Here is a 17,484-nt window from a genome sequence, read left to right as displayed (position 1 = left end):
TTCCCTACATGAATTAGCCTGCATTTTCCAAAATTAATTTTGTTTTGTGATTTTTCATTTACATCCTTAATTTTTCTGAGATACCCTTTAGTATGTTTAATTTTTCCTATTCCTTCCAATTAAGTATCATGTTTTAATCCTGTTATTATGCAAGATAATTAATACTCTTTTAAAGTATTTAGATACAATTATTATTGTCTTACAGAATCTGCATTATGCCAAGTGATACTTTGTGAGGTTTACTTCTATTTACCATCATATTTAGAAAGTTTTAAACCATGTGCCACTGTTTCTATTCAGAATGGATTTTAGTGGTTTGCTTTTAAGGTATATTTTATCATCACAACTTTTTTCTTTATTGAATATTATACTCCAAAGCAAGAAATATGGGTTGTTGGTGTGCAAGAAGAGAAGCTGTACCTGTTGTGAATCTCGGCTGGTATTTTGTGTGTGACCTGGATTTTCTGGTGTAATTTGTCACTTTTAAAGTTGATTCTACTTTAATTGAGATACTAGGTTTATCTCATTGAACAACCTAAAATGAAACCCAAGGATGATGACAATACATAATGCTGATTAATTGCACCTGTGTGATCCTGAGCACGAGCTTTTTCATCTTCATAGATTTCAGAATAAGATTACAATCTTTCTGCCTGCTTTAACGCGTGGCCTGTAGCGTGAGTCTTAAGCCCTTTCATTTGCTTAGGCTTGAAAGTTATTTTATTTGAACCATCATAAACTTTTCAGAAAGAAAGATTGTGCAGCATTTCCATTCATGACACTAGCAATGCAGTTTTGTGAGTACTTCAAAGCTCCAAGAGAGGAAAGCAGATTACGACATACCTGTTTGGCATTAGCTACCAGTAGCAGATTTTCAGTGTAAACAAATAGGCTAAATATCTCGATGAAGTATGAAGTATCACCTTAAATTACATTGTGCCCCTACAGTCTTGATTAAAAACTAGTTAGCTGTGAAGCATTAATTTATTTTGTGTAGACAGAATGCATTCATTATTCTTGAACAGCAAAGCAAACACTTCTAGTCTTAAAAGAATGAAATCACATAGGGGTGTCAATGTGATGCTTTATTTACTGAGTTATGAGTCTTCACGGATACACTATCATGTTTTGTTTAAATTGCTTAGATTTTGGCCTGTTCTATAGATTTCTAGTCTGCATCATGCGTTTTTTTAATGAAGAATGAAATATGATTACCAGAGAAAAGCTCTGTTTCAGCTTTGTTGTAGTCCCAGATGTGCACCTGGTGTACCTGTGTCTTAAGCTGAGAGGCTTCTTTTTGAGAGCATCTTGTTAATGAGCTTGGCTGTAATTCATATAAGAGGACTGAACAGTAGGCATATAACTAGTAAAACAACTTTAAAATTTAGCCTAAACTTAATCAAGCTACTGAAATGTTAACATTGTGCTTTTCTTTAATTCACTTTTGTCTTGGAACCTATCTGCTTATGCACTGCTTTTACCTTCTGTTGCTTTTCTAAGTGCCAGCTTCTTTCCCAAAGGTGTTTTGTGACTAATGCCTTGGTTTCAAGACAGAATATCTGATAAATGTTCTACAAGTCTTAATTAAACTTTAATGCCAAGCTGAAGTTTACTTTTGGCGCCCTCACAGGGCATCTGTACTTGTAACATGACTGTAGAACAGTACATAGATCATAGGACAGGAGTGGTCACTTGCCCTCTATGTGACTTGTTTCATATTAATTCAATCCTATACTTTGAGTAAAGAGTGAATTTTGAAATAATGTTGGAAAATACTGCAGCAATAGCACATTGCTGTTCTTGGCTGTAAAGGAAAGGACCTATCTCGTAAAAGCCAGACACACGACTGGTCTGATAACAATTTTTTTTGCTCTCGTGTTAATAACCTCAGGCCTTAAACAGTACAATACTGGAGCTGACCATCATCTGACTGGTGTAGTACCTTCAGTTACGGGACTGAGTAAAAGCTTTCCTAATGATCTCCAGCTGAGCTTTGTCAGAACCAAATTAAATTAATCAAAAGAGCAATGGCAGAAAATGTTGGCATAGAAGCTGTATACAGAATTACTTTTCACTTATATTATGATAATTATTTTTATAGGCCTCATGATAAGAAAACATATCTCACTGTTGGAAGTACGAAGACTTTATTGTTGAATGTTTCTCTGATTAATGTTGGAGATGATGCATATGAAACTGTCCTCCACATTCAAATCCCTAAGGGTCTTTATTTCATCCGAGTTTTAGAATTGGTAAGAACAAAAAAATCTGTCAAAACAGTAATCCTCTAATATTTTTCTTTTTCAGCCAGACATTTTTCAAATTATGTTAATGGATTGTTGAGTTTCTTTAGGTACTGGCAGTTGGCCTACACACACACACACAAAGCTGACAAAACTCCGGTTTTTAAGTTCTTGGACTTCTAGCTATGTAAACCACGTGCAATTTAATCAATACAGGTGACTTAAATCGTTTCAATAACAGGATGTGATGGTAACAACTAAAATAAAAATAATTGGTTTCTAAATGTATTTCAGGATGTTACTGCTGCTTTTTGCCTGACGATCATGTTTTCAGTGATCACAAAGATCTCATTGAATCTGCTCCTTTTCACAGATACATAGTCTTACAAAGAAGTCACAAATTAATTGTTCTTTCTTTCTGACTTTTTAAAATAACTGCTCTCTGTGTAGAATCCCTCTGCCACCCTTCAGAGGTTGGCTTAAAACTTGAGTGGGTCTGGGTCTGATGCATATGCCTTAGCTTCACTATTAGCAAACAGAAAATGAAGTAACAGGATACAGCAATCAATATAAGGATATGTTAGTCATGAGTGGTATGAATGTTCTGTATATTTGCATCAGTGAAATAACAAACATCTAGTTCAGGGAAATAAAAACCACTCAATTTCAGTGTGTGCATCTAATTTGAGATCTTTGGAAAAAGCAGTTTTATTTTAATCATTAATAATTTGTCCTTTATTTTAGGAAGAAAAACAGATACATTGTGAAGTATTAGATAAAGAAATTCATGCAGTGAAACTTGAGTGCAGCATTGGTTATTTATATGTAGATCAAAAATCAAAGGTAAGATATGTATGAAGTTCCTAGCTCACCCTAAATATGTTATGAGGATTTTCACAGGGAAAAAAACCTTGGTTTTCAGAATCACTCCTCCTTTTCCAACTAATGTCTTTTATCATATTGGTGTCTGAATAGCTCTGCTACTTTTAAAATTAGTTGCTTAAATGCTCTCTGGAATAATTCATTAAGGGACAACGGTGTTTGCATTATGCATCAGCTGATTGTGCTTGGCTTCCTAGACAAGTGAGCTGACTAAGGCTATGAACAAATGTGTTAGGTCAATAGAAAGGGAGGAGAAGATGCAAAAAGCAAGTGTTTTCCTAGTTCTGAATATTTTTAGAGCAGGAAATTCTAAATTAGTTTAATAAAATATTTTTATTTAAATTGTGTTAAGACATACTATAATTTGATATAAAATTTTATTTGTTTTACAGATGGATTTTAGTTTCCTATTGGATGCAAGCTCATTTACCAGAGCAGAAGATGACCTCAGCATCACCGTTAATGCTACCTGGTAAAGTCTAATAAAAATTGATCAATGAAAAAAATATTACTAGCTTTAGAAAACATAATAGGAAACACTGGAAAAACATAGCAAAGCACAGTTGCAAGAAGGCACATCCGCTGCAAATCTGTAGAGAACGGGAAATTACAAAAACCCCAGATAATGGCTATTTATACAGGTTTCTCCCTGTGTAAAATGTTCCTTTAACTGCCTGACATTGTTACCAATAAAATATTTTGTTTTAATAAACTGAAAGATCTGTTTAATATTTGTTTATAGAAATAACGCATAGCATATGATGATGCATTCCATACTCATTTTTCTCTTATTGCGTTTTTATAGTAAAAATGAAGATGGGAACATGTTGCTGGATAACATACTAACTTTAGCTGTACCTCTAAAATACGAGATTGAGTTAAATGCTCATGGGTAAGTTAGATTTTACTCTACCTGCACAGCTATAGAGCTGTTTTCTTGTTATTATTCTAAATGCGTGAAGCTTTATAAGCAGAAGCATGATGTAGCTGAAAAAACCTGGGAATGAGATGGCACAGCTATCCTGGGGTCTGACCCCTATGCTTCTAAGGTCTTGTTTCCAATACTGAGATGAGACCGGTGATATCTATGGTGCTTCCAACTTGTCTCTTAACAGACTAATATTTTTTAAGAACTAGAATATTTTTTATAGAAAGAGGTATTTAATAAGAGTACAGCAGATCCTCAGGTTCCTAGCTTAACATGGGTCATATTCTGTGTTTGTTGTAGGGCATTTACAGAGCATAGTTTTGGGTGAGGATTTATGACTTTTTCAGATTCATCTGCCTTTTTTAGGAGGAAACAGTACAAAGGTAGAGGACTTCCTCTTGGTCTTCTTAGATTTACTTAAATGCAAACCCAGGTGTTTTCTTAGAACTAGTCCTACTGCAGATAACATGGAGCAAAAAGTTATGCTAATGATATACAGCACTTCTATTAATTAACAACTTCTAAACTGTTGTAGATTTGTATCACCAGCTTCATTTGTTTATGGAACAAATGAGAAAGCTTCAGCAGTTATGTGTATGAAGGAGAATATCAACTTCACTTTCCATGTAAGTGTTTTTCTTTGTAAACCCTATTATCCTGGTTTTGAAAGTTAATGGTCAGATTTTCAATGTATTTAATGGCAGCCTTTGCAGGCAATAAGGGAACTTTTTTAAGAGTACAAAGGCATGGTGAGCAACGTCTATGCATTAGTGATGGGAAATGGCTGTTAATCCCTCTTTGAACACTTTTTTTGGTCTGGACAATCTTCCACTGGATGACCAGAGAAAAAAGACTTAGCACACGCAGGACTGAAAGTGGTAGAGCAGTTCTGACTTGCCACTTCTTCCATTAAGAAACACTTGAAAAGGAATTATCTCACGGTAAGCAAAAGGAAAAAGGAGCTCCTTATAAGAGGATATATAGGTATCAGTTAGACATAATCTCTCCTAGTTTCTTTTGCATATTCTCCCGGAGGGCAGTCTGTATGACCCCAGGGTAGTCATCACAGATTAGCACTAGTTACTCATTGGGTTCAGAATGAGCCTGCAGAATGAAATTAAGCAAAATGTTACAACTCCTAGCAGAATCCACTGTCATGACAGTGTAACAATGCTGGTACTACCCCATTCTGTGAAGTTTCTACTTTATATATATATTTTTGTTACTTGAACAGCTACCATGAATTAAAGCTTTAAATGTATAACATTCTTCCCTACAAGGTTATCAGTGCAGGACCGAGCATGGCTCCAAATACAAACTTAGAGATAATGATACCTAATGCTTTTCCACCCAGTGACTTCAAATTGTTCAACACATTGGATATCAAGGTAAGCACAGGTTATTTAATATAATTTTATTAGCTATACGAATTCTATGAAAAAGAGAAGCAGAGCATAGCAGAACTAGGTACTAAGCATGTGTTCAATTTCTATCCATTTCTTTCAAACATGCCTTACACCTTAGGTCCTTATTAGAGTCCCACTGAATTCAGTGAATCCATCTGTGCAAAGCTTGATCCTTGGAATGCATTTGTATTTGAGTTTGTCAATTCTTGCCTGCCTTTAAGTAGCAGAATACAGTGTATTCAAACAAATCAAGGAATTTCTGCAGTGGGTAACTCTAGTCCATCAGTCTTAATTATTTCATACCAAACAGAACATTCATTGTTAGGCAGAATATATAATATACAGTCTTTCCTTTGTAGAACATTAATATTCATAAGAATCAGCTAAAATAGGTTGCAAGAGATTCCATATGTCTAAATATGTCTAAATATGCTTACAGTAGTTGACTCAGATGAGCATAAATACTTCAAGCTCCTTTCTGGTTTAATCATATGTACTTCCTAAAATGTTCTGTGTCACTCAGTGAACATGGAAGCATACGAGTTTGTTAGCTAGAGTGAAGCAGAGTGAAAAAGAACAGGATGATCTTCAGCCCCATGTGTTTTAGAATTCTAAAAGTAAAAGTTACATTCCTTCTGAGCTTTTTGCCCTTCAGAAATCTGTATTCCAATCATTATCTGGTGTTTAAATTGTACAAGTGATGATGCTATTTTTATTTCCAGACAACAGTTGGAGAGTGCTTCTATAATAAATATCCCAGAAACTGTAGTGCAGCAGAAAAAAATGAAAACATATTAAAGGATGTTGTCACTTTCTTTTCAAAGCCTGCTAAGAGACAAATGGTAAGGTCTGTCTTTTGGCAGCAGTGGGAAATAAATGACTAAGAAATCAAAAATTATGCATGTGGGGAAAACAGTCTTAATTATATGAAGTATGCAGATCAAATATTTATTGTCTTTTCCACATCAAAAAAAGTGCCATCAGATGTAACTAATAGGAGCCAGGTTCAAAAAAAACAAAAGTAGTACTTACGGTAGAACTTCTTACTGAAGGGTGTTGTGAATGCTAACAGTAAGTGAATTCCTAGGGAGACTATACAAGTCCTTAAGAATAACAAAATATATGGAAATCATTTTTGGCTCGGGAAGTTCTTATTAAAAATACTTGAGAGGCTGGGAGAATATCATACATGCCCTGCCTGTTCAAGCTCATCCCTCTGTACCTACTTATGGACCCTGCTGGAGAGCAGGTGCTTGACTATGTAGCCCAAACCAGAACTGCTATTCTGGTATTAAGTTTTTGAGGGTTTGTTTTCACAGAAATATGTGTTCTGCAACTTGTGTTTGATAAAGTACAATTCCGTTTAACACTTTCATCTTGAAAGAAGCTGGACATTTTTAAATATGTTAATTTGGGACTTTAAGCATGTTACAAGGAATATCAACCAATGATTGAGAGACAGCCTGCACTAGAATATCAAGTCATAACATAGGCAGTGCAGTCTTGGACAAAGAATATAATCATGTACAGGCTTGCTTTTTTGTCTTCTCCAAAGTTGAGAGAAGTGGTGCTAGCTGTCAGTGTACAAGTGTAGGGATCAGTCTGTACTGTTTGTACTGGATATCATATAGTCATTGTCATTTATCATTCCTGATAAAAGCTAACTTGAAATAACAGTGTAAAAACAACCCCATATAACCAAGTTATGACAACTGTTGTTTTTCTGTCCAAAAATATTTGAATTTTTAAGAAAAATTACCTGCTGTCATCTATTGTACTGGTCCTTTAGCACTTGTGATGGATGACAACCTAGAGTTACACCCTGACCTTTCAAGAACAAACATGAATCTTTTTGGTTTACTCTGTTCCTGAGTGTCTTTATCTTTAATATGAAGATGATAAAGTTGACAAACCTAAGTTTTAATCTTTCCCTCCCTTCTGCAGTACTGCATGAAAAATGACAGCCTTTGCTTACAAATATATTGCAAGCTTGGAAATATGGAAAGTGGAAAAGAAGCAACCATTCAGTTGCATCTGGAGGCTACTCCTTCTCTTTTAGAAATGGTAACACATGAATTTTTAATACTTGAGAGGAATATTTGAATGCATATTTGCAGTATTCTCTGCATATAAATTCTAGGTAATAATGTATTTTTGCAAACAGTGTGATTAAATACAAATCTTTTAGGTGTTTACCTACTTTATGTTTACAAGGCTAAGTCTCAAGGTAATATATGAAAAATAAAAACCACTGAAACATTTTTATTTTAGATTATCACTTTATGGTGTGTATTGCTTTCCCTATTCTGGCTGGGTTATGTAGGATTGGGATTTAATTTCAACTCATAATTGTACTTTTCTAAGAAAAGCAGCGTGGATGTGGACTTAAGTAAAATCCACCTGGGCTTCATTCCAGCTTCTAGTACTAATTTGTTTTGTGATCAGAATAAGGCACCATTGTGTGTTTGTGTGAGATTCTGTTTCTGTGAGCAGCTGTGTTAACATTTTTGCTGAGTAGGAATTAATGTGTTGAAATTATTTTTTTAAAAGATGGGATTTTTTTTTTTTAATCAGGATGATGCATCAGCATTGAAGTTCGAAGTAAGAGCAACAGCCTCACCAGAAAAAAATGCAAAAGTTATTGAACTACACAAGGACAAGCAAGTTGCATATGTAAGAATTCTCTTAATGAATTTGTGACAAACTTGTTGAAGTAGAAAAACCAACAGGAATTACAATTGTAGAATTCTATAAATATCTATACACAGGCAATGAATATAGCGTTAATTATTTAAGAACGTAATTAATTTTGTTAGTTTGCTTTAGTGTCTTTTAGGAAGAAAAAAAAAATCAGTTAGCACTAAACTTAATTTCTGCTTTACAGGTCTATTTGGAAGGAGTGCACCACCAAAAGCCAAAATACCGTGTTACTGTGCTAATTATTGGAATAGGCTTAATAGTTGGTGTTACCTTGTTTTTGCTTCTTTCATTTATATTATGGAAGGTAGGTTTTCAGTATTTGTCAGTTTTTCTCAAGTCAGAACTTCACACTGTTTGTGGATCTTTGTATCTGCTAATGCAGGTTAAAGAATAAATAATATTTTATTATGATCTGTCCTTTCTAAAGAAATATAGTTCCTCTTGTAACTTGTGTTTTTTCAAAATACTTCTCCATTTTCCTTCATTTTATCTTCTGCATATTCTATATCTTGTGTTATTCAACACTGCAAACCGCTTCCCTTGTTATATATGGCAGCTCATTTTTTCAAGTGATTTATATAATTTAATGGTATCAAATGGATCATTTTCTGGGATGGTGCTCCACATTTAATGTCACTTGACACATGATGACTAATAGTCTACAACAGTTTAATGCCAGAGTAAAATATTTAAAGATTTTAAACTGCAACATAAATGCCAAAAAAATCCTGTGTGTAAGTAAAAAAGAAAACTATCAAATACGCAGCTTCTCTGATGAGTGATTAAGAGATTGTTAACTTCTTTACCTACATGCGGACTTTCTCCATCCATCATTTTTCCCAGGGAAGTGGAGAAATGAATCAAATTTAACAGGAAAGTTTTATTACCGTTTCACATTTTTAAAAATACTGGGTTCTGTGAACTGTTACAGTTCACAAGCCCACATGTCCTTACTCCTTGCAGGAGAGTAATTAGCCTCCTAAAAAGTAGAAGAAAAGGCAAACCCACTCTTTTGATGGATGAGTAACACTCAGTTACGTGGTATGACAAAGTAATGGTAAATACCGTTGTTCATAAACACCATATAGATATGCATTTTATTATAGTTTATCTTTTATGGTTTAGATTTGATAAGAAAGATTTGCTGACAACAGATTCCAAAATTATGTATTTCAGATTGGCTTTTTCAAAAGGCAATACAAGCCAGTCCCTCAAGACAAGAACAGAAGAGACAGCTGGAGTTTTACAACTGGGAACAAAGATGACTAAGAATGCAAATAAACGTTTGATTTTTAAAATGAAGAATTTAAGATTCAGGTTAATTCACAGGAGAAACCTCAGTGACACGAAAACTGGTCTTGAGCTCACTCACTGTTACAAAATACACTTCATTTCCTTGAACTGTATGGAGGACTACACCTTAGAGTACTGTTGTTTTTCTAATATGAAAATGGTAAAACTGTTTGTTTTGAAGTCTCACAGTAATATCTGAAATGCCGTATATGTATCTGGTTTCAAGCAAACGGAAGAACACTAAAGATAAAGAGAAGAATTACTTACCGGAAAGAAGAATTTCTAGAATGTTTGGACAATCCTGGAAAATAAGATCTCAAACACATTAGCAGGAGTTATCTTCCTTTTCAAGTTTCAATAATCTTTTGGTTAGACATTCAAGAAGAAATTCTCCCTCATCTTGCTTTGGCAGTTTTACAAGGGTAAAGTAGCTTAAACCAATAGAAGGACCGTAAGTAGAGCGCACGGATGTAGAAAACAGCTATCAGAAGCTCTCTTGGGCTTTGGCTTCACAGGCACAGCCACAACACTGCACAGACTTAGACACCGAGGCAAGCCAGAACCAGGAAGGTCAAAGGTAGATTCAGATCAGGGAATTCTGTGGGATAGCCTAGATATGCAGCTCAGAATCCTCACTCAGCTGTAGAAAAAGTAATGTATTGGAGATCATAATTTGTAGCCATCTTTAACATGGTACTTCCAAGCATGACAGAATTACTTGTTTCATCTTTTCCTTAGATATTGCTGCCATGGTATTTTGGATTTCTCCAATGAAACATTTCTATGTGGGGCTTTTTAAAGCAAGTATTTATTTTTATTTATTTGAAGATTTTTCTATAGTACTTAGCATAGTAGTATTTAGTACTGGCATTCTTCCAGGATCTGAAAAAAAAAAATAACAAAACAAACAAAAAAACAACTTCACATGATGACAAAACAGCGAAACACGTACCCAAAAGACTCCAAATGCCAACCTTGCAGGGCCAAACTTTATCTAAAGAATGTGTCAGTCTTTACCTGAAAGTACTTAAGGAAGTCATTTGGAGAGCTAGCTTGTGTTCTTGTGAAGTTTTCAGATAAATACCATCCAAACAGGCATCCTCAGAAGCCACTCAGTGGAAAGGCAAATGACTGAATAGAAACATGGTTCAAACCACTGCTCTGCTACTACAGGAAGTTTCTTCAGCTAGATAAGTTTGCACTGCCACCTAGCTTTGGTGAAATAGTACGGTCCAGGGAAAAAGACTTACTTTGCTCCCCAGGTACAACGGGAGAAGGTACAACTTTTTCAATAACTGAATTTATTGCAACAACAGTATGCAACAATATGGCCTTTCTTGCTGTGCCTTTGATGTCTTTCTGAACTGCAAGGAAAAATTAATGTAATATGTACATACACGTTGAAGCTGCCCCATTGTATGGGAATTAGTCTGAGACTCAAAACCAATACCGAGTGCCTTCAGCAAGCACTTCTGCTAATAGAGTGTTTGGGGCCATAAAAGCCACATTGTCCACAGATTCAAAAGGTATTGGGGACCATTTTGCTATTTTGTTTCACTTCATTTGATGCCAAAGATGTGGATCACTCTAAAGTAAATTTTCTTTCTAAAATCTTCTGCAGTGTAAGGACAAATGAATGTGCCTATGTTTTTCTAAAAAAAAAAAATCAAAGTATGTGAAGAATGAAATATTTACTTGCAAGTCTATGAAAATATACATAAAATGCTTATGTTACAGATGGCTTTAGTGAATTTTTGCACTTTAACCAAAATATCTTTGAACAGAAATTATTTTGATATTACAGCATATTGTGAAAAATATACCTCAAATACTGGAAAAAGCATTAACATTCTTTTTAGTACAAACAATGCAAAGAAGTGAAACTAAAGCATTTTTTTTAATCTTTGAAATAGTTTACATAAGTCAGTACATGTGATAATGTTGCCTCAGAAATTGTATACTTCCTATGCAGATTTTATTATTAAGATGTAAATGTTGGCTGCCTGTTCTTAGGATGTGCAGCAAAATTCAATTACCTTTTATAAACCAGGTTGACAAAAACGGATGTACAATGTCCTGATGGTGGCAAGGTTTTAAAGTATCACTCAATTTAATTTTATTAAAAAGAACCCCAACAAGGTAAGCACATGAATGCTGTTTCTTCTGCAAGTCGAATTATTTTGTTAATTTTCAGTTATGTAATAAAAACAGTTAAATCTACTAAAGGTAGCTGGAATCTTCTTCTTAAGCAAGTTTAGTTTGAATTCTCTTAACTTATTAGAAATATTCAATGTGCTGTAGTATCAATTATAGTAGTTTAACTGGAGACTACTCACTGCAACTCCAAGTAGTATAAACTGAAATGAGGTTCCAACTGGACATTAGGAAAAACATTTTTCTCATGAGGACAGCCAGGCATTGGAACAGGGTGCAGCGAGGTTGTCTTGTCTCCATTCTTGGAGGTTTCAAGGCCAGACTGGATGGAGCCCTGAGCAACCGGATCTGATCTCATTGCTGGACCCACTCTGGGCAGGAGGTTGGGCCAGAGCCCTGCTGGGGCCCTGCCCAGCCCAAAGGATGCTGTGACTCTGGTTCTGCTCTGTAGCCAGTAACTCCAGTGCAAAGAGCAGAACCAGCTGTAAGATTCCTACAACAATTGCCTCTGAACCAGGCTTTTCATTGTCTGTGGCTCTGGCCTTTACTACTGGCCAGGTTTGCCTGTAGAAACTACATGTGATTTCCAACAACAGCTTGTTCTTAGGAGACTAATAATCATCTGCATTACTTTAGGTGAGTGCTTTTTTGCCTTGCATGTTTATCACCGGTAAGATTTTTTTTGCAAGTAGTATTTAAAATATCATAGCTATAGAGCCCATGTGAAGGCTTAGGGCTTTGATTTAACAAGATTTTAAGTTACTAGATTTCACATTATACTCAACTGCTTACTGAAGACAGAACTTAAAGCAACTCATTCTAGCCATGAGACAATGCAGCTTTCACACCATTATTTGTCAGACACCTTCTGAACGATTCATAGACAAGTGAACAGGAAAACATTCATTATCTCTCTGGGCCTGCAGATGGACAATCTTGTTGGTCTGCTACTTTTCAATGTCTCAAAGAAAGCCAGTTCCCAGAAATAATATAGCCTTAATTTGCTGTCATCTCAAATAATTGTATTTAATAAGTTACAAACAAACAAAACAAACCCAAACACACATGAAAATTATATTTATGCCCTATAAGGAAGTTATAAAAATTTAAGTCAGCTTTAAATTATTTATCATAACTTTATTCTCAACAACAACAAAAATTAGCTGAATATCATTTCAGTTCTAGGATAGATAAAATATTTTAAAATCTTTATTTTGTACAAAGAGTAGGCTTTAAAATACATTTCAACAAAGAAAAGCCATATAAGACATCAGCATATTATTTTGTATTACTGTTTGACTAGAGACAATTTGAAAGCAAATAGATTAAGGCAACATTAAAAATGATACCTAGAAATGGAAGTACTTGATTAAAAAAGTGTCTTTTAGCCACCATTCTTCAGCATGAAGTGGTACCATACCTCCACTCACCAGCTCTATTTGAGCTGAGTTACCTAACAACACAGATAGCAGAAGCAGACTTGAAAGTATCTCATACTTAATTTATCGCAAAACCTAGAGTAATTTTAAAGGAAAAAAAGTTTTTTTTTTCTATTCTGATGGACCCTTCTCAAACCCCAGATTTATGAGACCAGCATAATCAGTTTTCATTTTTTCTTTTTAAGCCTAAAGTTTCTTTACAGTTAAATACAACCTGATAAAAATATATAACTTGATAAAAATTTTAAACCTGAAATATTACAAACATCCCAGTTAAGGTGTTACAATAACTGAATTCAGTGAGTGAAAGACTGGGAACTTGGAAAGCTGTGCATAGAGGTGGGAAAAGGATTCTTTAATACAGAACTTGCAGTGTGTCCCTTCTATATGCAACTGCATGTTGCTTGGGAACTCGCCAGGTCATCAGTGTTCACTCCATAGAGATTAATAAGTTGAGGATGCACCCTGTGAAGTGAGGAAGTCAAACTTTTATCAATTTAATTAACTCATACAATGGCGTGCCATTGTGGGAGGGGCAGGGGGAGAACAAATATGTATGAACTGCTATATGGAATAAAGTCAGGTGAATTACATTTTCACAATTCCTATAAGAGCATCTTTGGAAGTATATATATACCCTCTAACGTGATCTGCCTTTTACTTCACATACCAGACTGTTCCTCTGAACTCTGTACCTTCAACTAACCCTGTGTACATTGCTGAAGAATGAGCCACCACTGATAAGCCTCCTTTTTCTCTCTCTGGTCACAGTCTTGTTGATCCTAGATGTGGAGACTATTCTCAAGCGGCACTGTTTCCCACAATTGAACAATTCCATGTTTTTATTAAGGTTACACACAGGGATTTCCTTATCCCAAAAGAAGCTCCTCCCAGGAGTCACAGACCTTTATATACATCTGTTCCCCTCTGAGAAGAAGAAGGATAAAGTAATGGGCAAGAAAGAAGAGGTGGAGCTGGAAGCTGATGAAGCACCAGAAAGGAAAGGCCAAGTGGGTCATAACAAACCTTTCCAAAGATGGGCACAAGGCAACAGGGCAAAGGCCCAAACGGTGGCAAAGGGGCTAGACTGGGCCATGCACAAAAGCCCACAAAAGCACCATTTGTACAGTATTTACAATGCCCAGTTTTGGTGTCATCTGCATTATACACATTTAAGATTGCAGTAGTAATCTGTTCCAGGCATACAGTCTATAACTTAATACTTGGCCTTACCGAACATGAACTTCTGATGCTTCTTTCATTAAGTCTCCATCTATATTCCAAGGGTAATTTCCTTCTGCAGCAGCAGCATTCAAATATGTATTTTCTTTGGCATCAAGCCCCATTTTAAGTCTTGGTTGTACTTTTACTTCTTGAACTGTGTAGGTCTCAACAAAGGGAAAATTGAACTAAACAAAACACAGACATATATTAAGAGAAGAAGAAAGATAGAGGTGGTAGCTTAGCAACAAACTGGATTACTTGAAATTAAAAAGGTTGGTTTTTTTTTTTGTCTGAAGTAAATGGAAACACTTAACTCTAGCTTTGACCACGTGAGGCATTATATATTCCAGCTAGCATTTGTAGATTAACATGCTATTTTTATCCTAAATAGTGCCTCAGAAAAAATGGTAGTGTTCCATTTGCAATCCCTTATCAGACTTGCTCAATTTACAGGTGAGGTGGTATAGTTTGCACACTCCAAAATAGCACATGCTTTCAGAGTACATAAAAATCCAAGCAGATTTTTTTCCTGTGCTCTGTTCATCATTACCAGCAATCCTGTCCTAAATGAGGCTAGTTAGAATTCTAGTAAATGGTCATCTTAAATTTAAAGGAGGGTCCATATCTCCTTGTCTAATTTCTGTCTACAAAGGTAGAGAAAAAAGCAAAGCCCTCCTCCAAAAGCATAACTGGAAAGCAAAAAATATTTCCTAAATGCAGCTGTTAATGCTGTCACATGGAATTGTCATCAACCTCTCCCCCAAACTCCCTGAGTGTTGATGAACTCAAGCCTAAACCTTCTTGTAAAAGTGATTTCACATAATCCTGAAACATTTGAATGAGTACTAGTGTGCTTAGGCTATGTACTGGGTATTTAGGACAGCAATAAGGCTCTGTGTTTGGATGATTCATTTTTCTCTTCAAAGACAGAGTAACAACCACAATTTTGAAATACAGTTCTGCAAACATTCATAACAAGATGGAATGCATACCTGCTAAAAATCAATGATCATAATCCACTGCCACCATCATAGCAGGCAGTGATCTGCTGAAATTATGGACTTTACTTATTTCTTACAAAGACTTGCATGATACCCCCCCGGTCTGCATTCTTGTTGCACAGCATGCATTTCCTTTATTGTGGTGAAATGGTTTTACACCCATAAAACTATGGTACAACACAAATACAATTTAAACCACAACAGATGGGCTGAAATAGGCTAATCGGTATTAGTCTAGTGATTTAAAAAAAAAAAAAAAGCAGATAAAAAGGGGGCTAATGTATTCTGACAGGAAGCTAAGTCTCCTTACGAGGATGCTAACATTAACTCTTGCAGTATGTCTACCTTCATGATTAACTGTTCTTTTCATAATCACCAGAAATAAGTTAACAGTACCTGATTTTTTACGCTGGCATATCTTTTCAGGTGTTTTATAAACTCTGTTCGAGAAGTATTTTGTACAACAATAAGAGCCATGCTTCCATTATTCAACCTGAAAAGCAGAACAATTTAGTTTCTAAAGGAAAATCCATTCATCTGCAAGTTTAACAGGCCCTTCAAAAGTCTGTATTAAAAAAAAAAAGCTACCAAGAGTAAATTAATAGAATAGTCTCAATTTTTCTTTAAATCTTTTTTGCCAACCGCCCCCCACAGATCAACATGAAGTATTCAGCTGTTATTTAGCATCTATGTATTTATAGCATACTGTGTAATAATAAAATTGTACTCCCTTATTAATAGCTATAATACATACAATTTTAAAATCTGCTTTTCTACTTAACAGATGATTTTTAAACATCGGAGATCACAAATTTGTCTTTATGCTTTTCTCTCCAGCAGAGTATGATTACCACAAATGCTGTGAGGCAGAGCTTTACCAAGAAACCATTCCCATGATGCGTGCAAGCATATCCCCATCATATAACCAGGGCAGATGGGTTCATTCACCTCCTCCATTAACACTCACGTTGGCCTGACAGAGATCCTGATCTTCAACTATGCCACTACTCAAGGTCTCATAGAAATTCCCAGTACAGGTCTACTTACACATTCACAAGCACATGGAAGTTAAAAAATTACAGGAATTTTGTACAAGAGCCATATACTAGATATTAATCAAAAAGATACCCTACAGTGTAGATGCCAAATGGTATTCAGTCACCATTTATATTGTAACATCGTTGAGAATTTGGCTCAATGAGCTAGAATCAATTCACAGATTCCTTAATGCAACTGTACCTTGTCACAGAAGGTAATTACCTGAATCACAATGCAATCATTCTTAAGTCCCATTTCAGTTACAGAGACAAATCAATGTTCAACAAGAATAACTGGCGAACATGGCAATCACTGCTGAGATTGTATTTCATATAGGGATCATGTATTTCATATCTTCTGAATATATATGCATTCATATATAATTTCTTTATTCAGCATGTATGCTTGGAAAAAATATTTTAAGAATGTTTAAATAAAATACTTCCAGCCTACCACCACAGATCTCTCCCCACTCATAGTTCTCTGGCCACTGAACGACTGCATCAGGAATGTTCTCAAACTATGATACAGCACAATCTAGGAAGATAATTTTTACATAACCATTAAATCACCTGGCGTAGCATTACTTTGCTGATTTTGAAAACAGCGATGGTGAAATTGAAAAAGTTGCCTCCCTATATTTGCTGCAATGAAAGGGCACAGCAGGCTAGTGGGCAATGCATTTGGCACTATGGCCTTTTATCTTCAGAGATGTCTAAGAATTCTCATTAATTCTCTTGAAAGTCCAACCTGCAGCAAAGCACAACACCTATGCTGTGAGAAAAAAAAGTCTCACATGGCTCACATAACGCAGACAGTTAAATGTATTTTGACATGTTTCTGCAAAATTAAACTAGGATAACTACAGTTACTACCAGCAGCCAAAGCTTTCATTCCACTTCAAATGTCTTCACATGGCAAAAACCTCTTGGGGAAAACAGGACAGAGTGAAGAAACCTAGCTAAGCTTAGCTGAAGCTTCCATAATGGGATGAGTCTCTAACAATTAGTGCAACATTTAGGTTTCCTTTGTTGAAAAGCTTTACAGTTAAGATGCTATTCACTATGAGAACCAAAGCACCTGCCTAGCTGACTGCATGCCTAAGATTATTTTTAAAAAGAGAAGGGGAAAAAAGGATGTCCTAATATGAAGAATAGGAGGATCCAATGTGCAACT

At 35.4% G+C, this 17,484-nt stretch overlaps 2 protein-coding genes across 2 annotated transcripts in view; one reads left to right on the top strand and one right to left on the bottom strand.

Annotated features, from left to right (window-relative positions):
• The window catches only part of ITGA4 (integrin, alpha 4 (antigen CD49D, alpha 4 subunit of VLA-4 receptor)), a gene marked incomplete at its 5' end in the record, with an annotated part of 29,667 nt that extends 20,239 nt beyond the window's left edge, over positions 1 to 9,428 (top strand). The window contains 11 exons of the mRNA XM_010087823.1: positions 2,102 to 2,252; positions 2,988 to 3,086; positions 3,518 to 3,597; positions 3,931 to 4,017; positions 4,589 to 4,679; positions 5,334 to 5,441; positions 6,182 to 6,301; positions 7,404 to 7,523; positions 8,034 to 8,132; positions 8,344 to 8,463; positions 9,336 to 9,428. Coding sequence (XP_010086125.1) covers positions 2,102 to 2,252; positions 2,988 to 3,086; positions 3,518 to 3,597; positions 3,931 to 4,017; positions 4,589 to 4,679; positions 5,334 to 5,441; positions 6,182 to 6,301; positions 7,404 to 7,523; positions 8,034 to 8,132; positions 8,344 to 8,463; positions 9,336 to 9,428 — 1,168 coding nt within the window. The remainder of the gene's footprint in view (positions 1 to 2,101; positions 2,253 to 2,987; positions 3,087 to 3,517; positions 3,598 to 3,930; positions 4,018 to 4,588; positions 4,680 to 5,333; positions 5,442 to 6,181; positions 6,302 to 7,403; positions 7,524 to 8,033; positions 8,133 to 8,343; positions 8,464 to 9,335) is intronic.
• Positions 9,429 to 13,326: 3,898 nt separating this feature from the next.
• Positions 13,327 to 17,484, bottom strand: part of CERKL (ceramide kinase-like) — a gene marked incomplete at its 5' end in the record, with an annotated part of 32,794 nt that continues 28,636 nt past the window's right edge. The window contains 3 exons of the mRNA XM_010087822.1: positions 13,327 to 13,510; positions 14,279 to 14,454; positions 15,667 to 15,763. Of these exons, the coding sequence (XP_010086124.1) occupies positions 13,429 to 13,510; positions 14,279 to 14,454; positions 15,667 to 15,763 (355 nt within the window). The remainder of the gene's footprint in view (positions 13,511 to 14,278; positions 14,455 to 15,666; positions 15,764 to 17,484) is intronic.

This window comes from Pterocles gutturalis, unplaced genomic scaffold, assembly GCF_000699245.1.
Source record: "Pterocles gutturalis isolate BGI_N339 unplaced genomic scaffold, ASM69924v1 scaffold28211, whole genome shotgun sequence".
In the NCBI taxonomy this organism is placed as follows: Eukaryota; Metazoa; Chordata; class Aves; order Pterocliformes; family Pteroclidae; genus Pterocles; species Pterocles gutturalis.
This window is presented reverse-complemented; position numbering and strand designations above follow the sequence as displayed.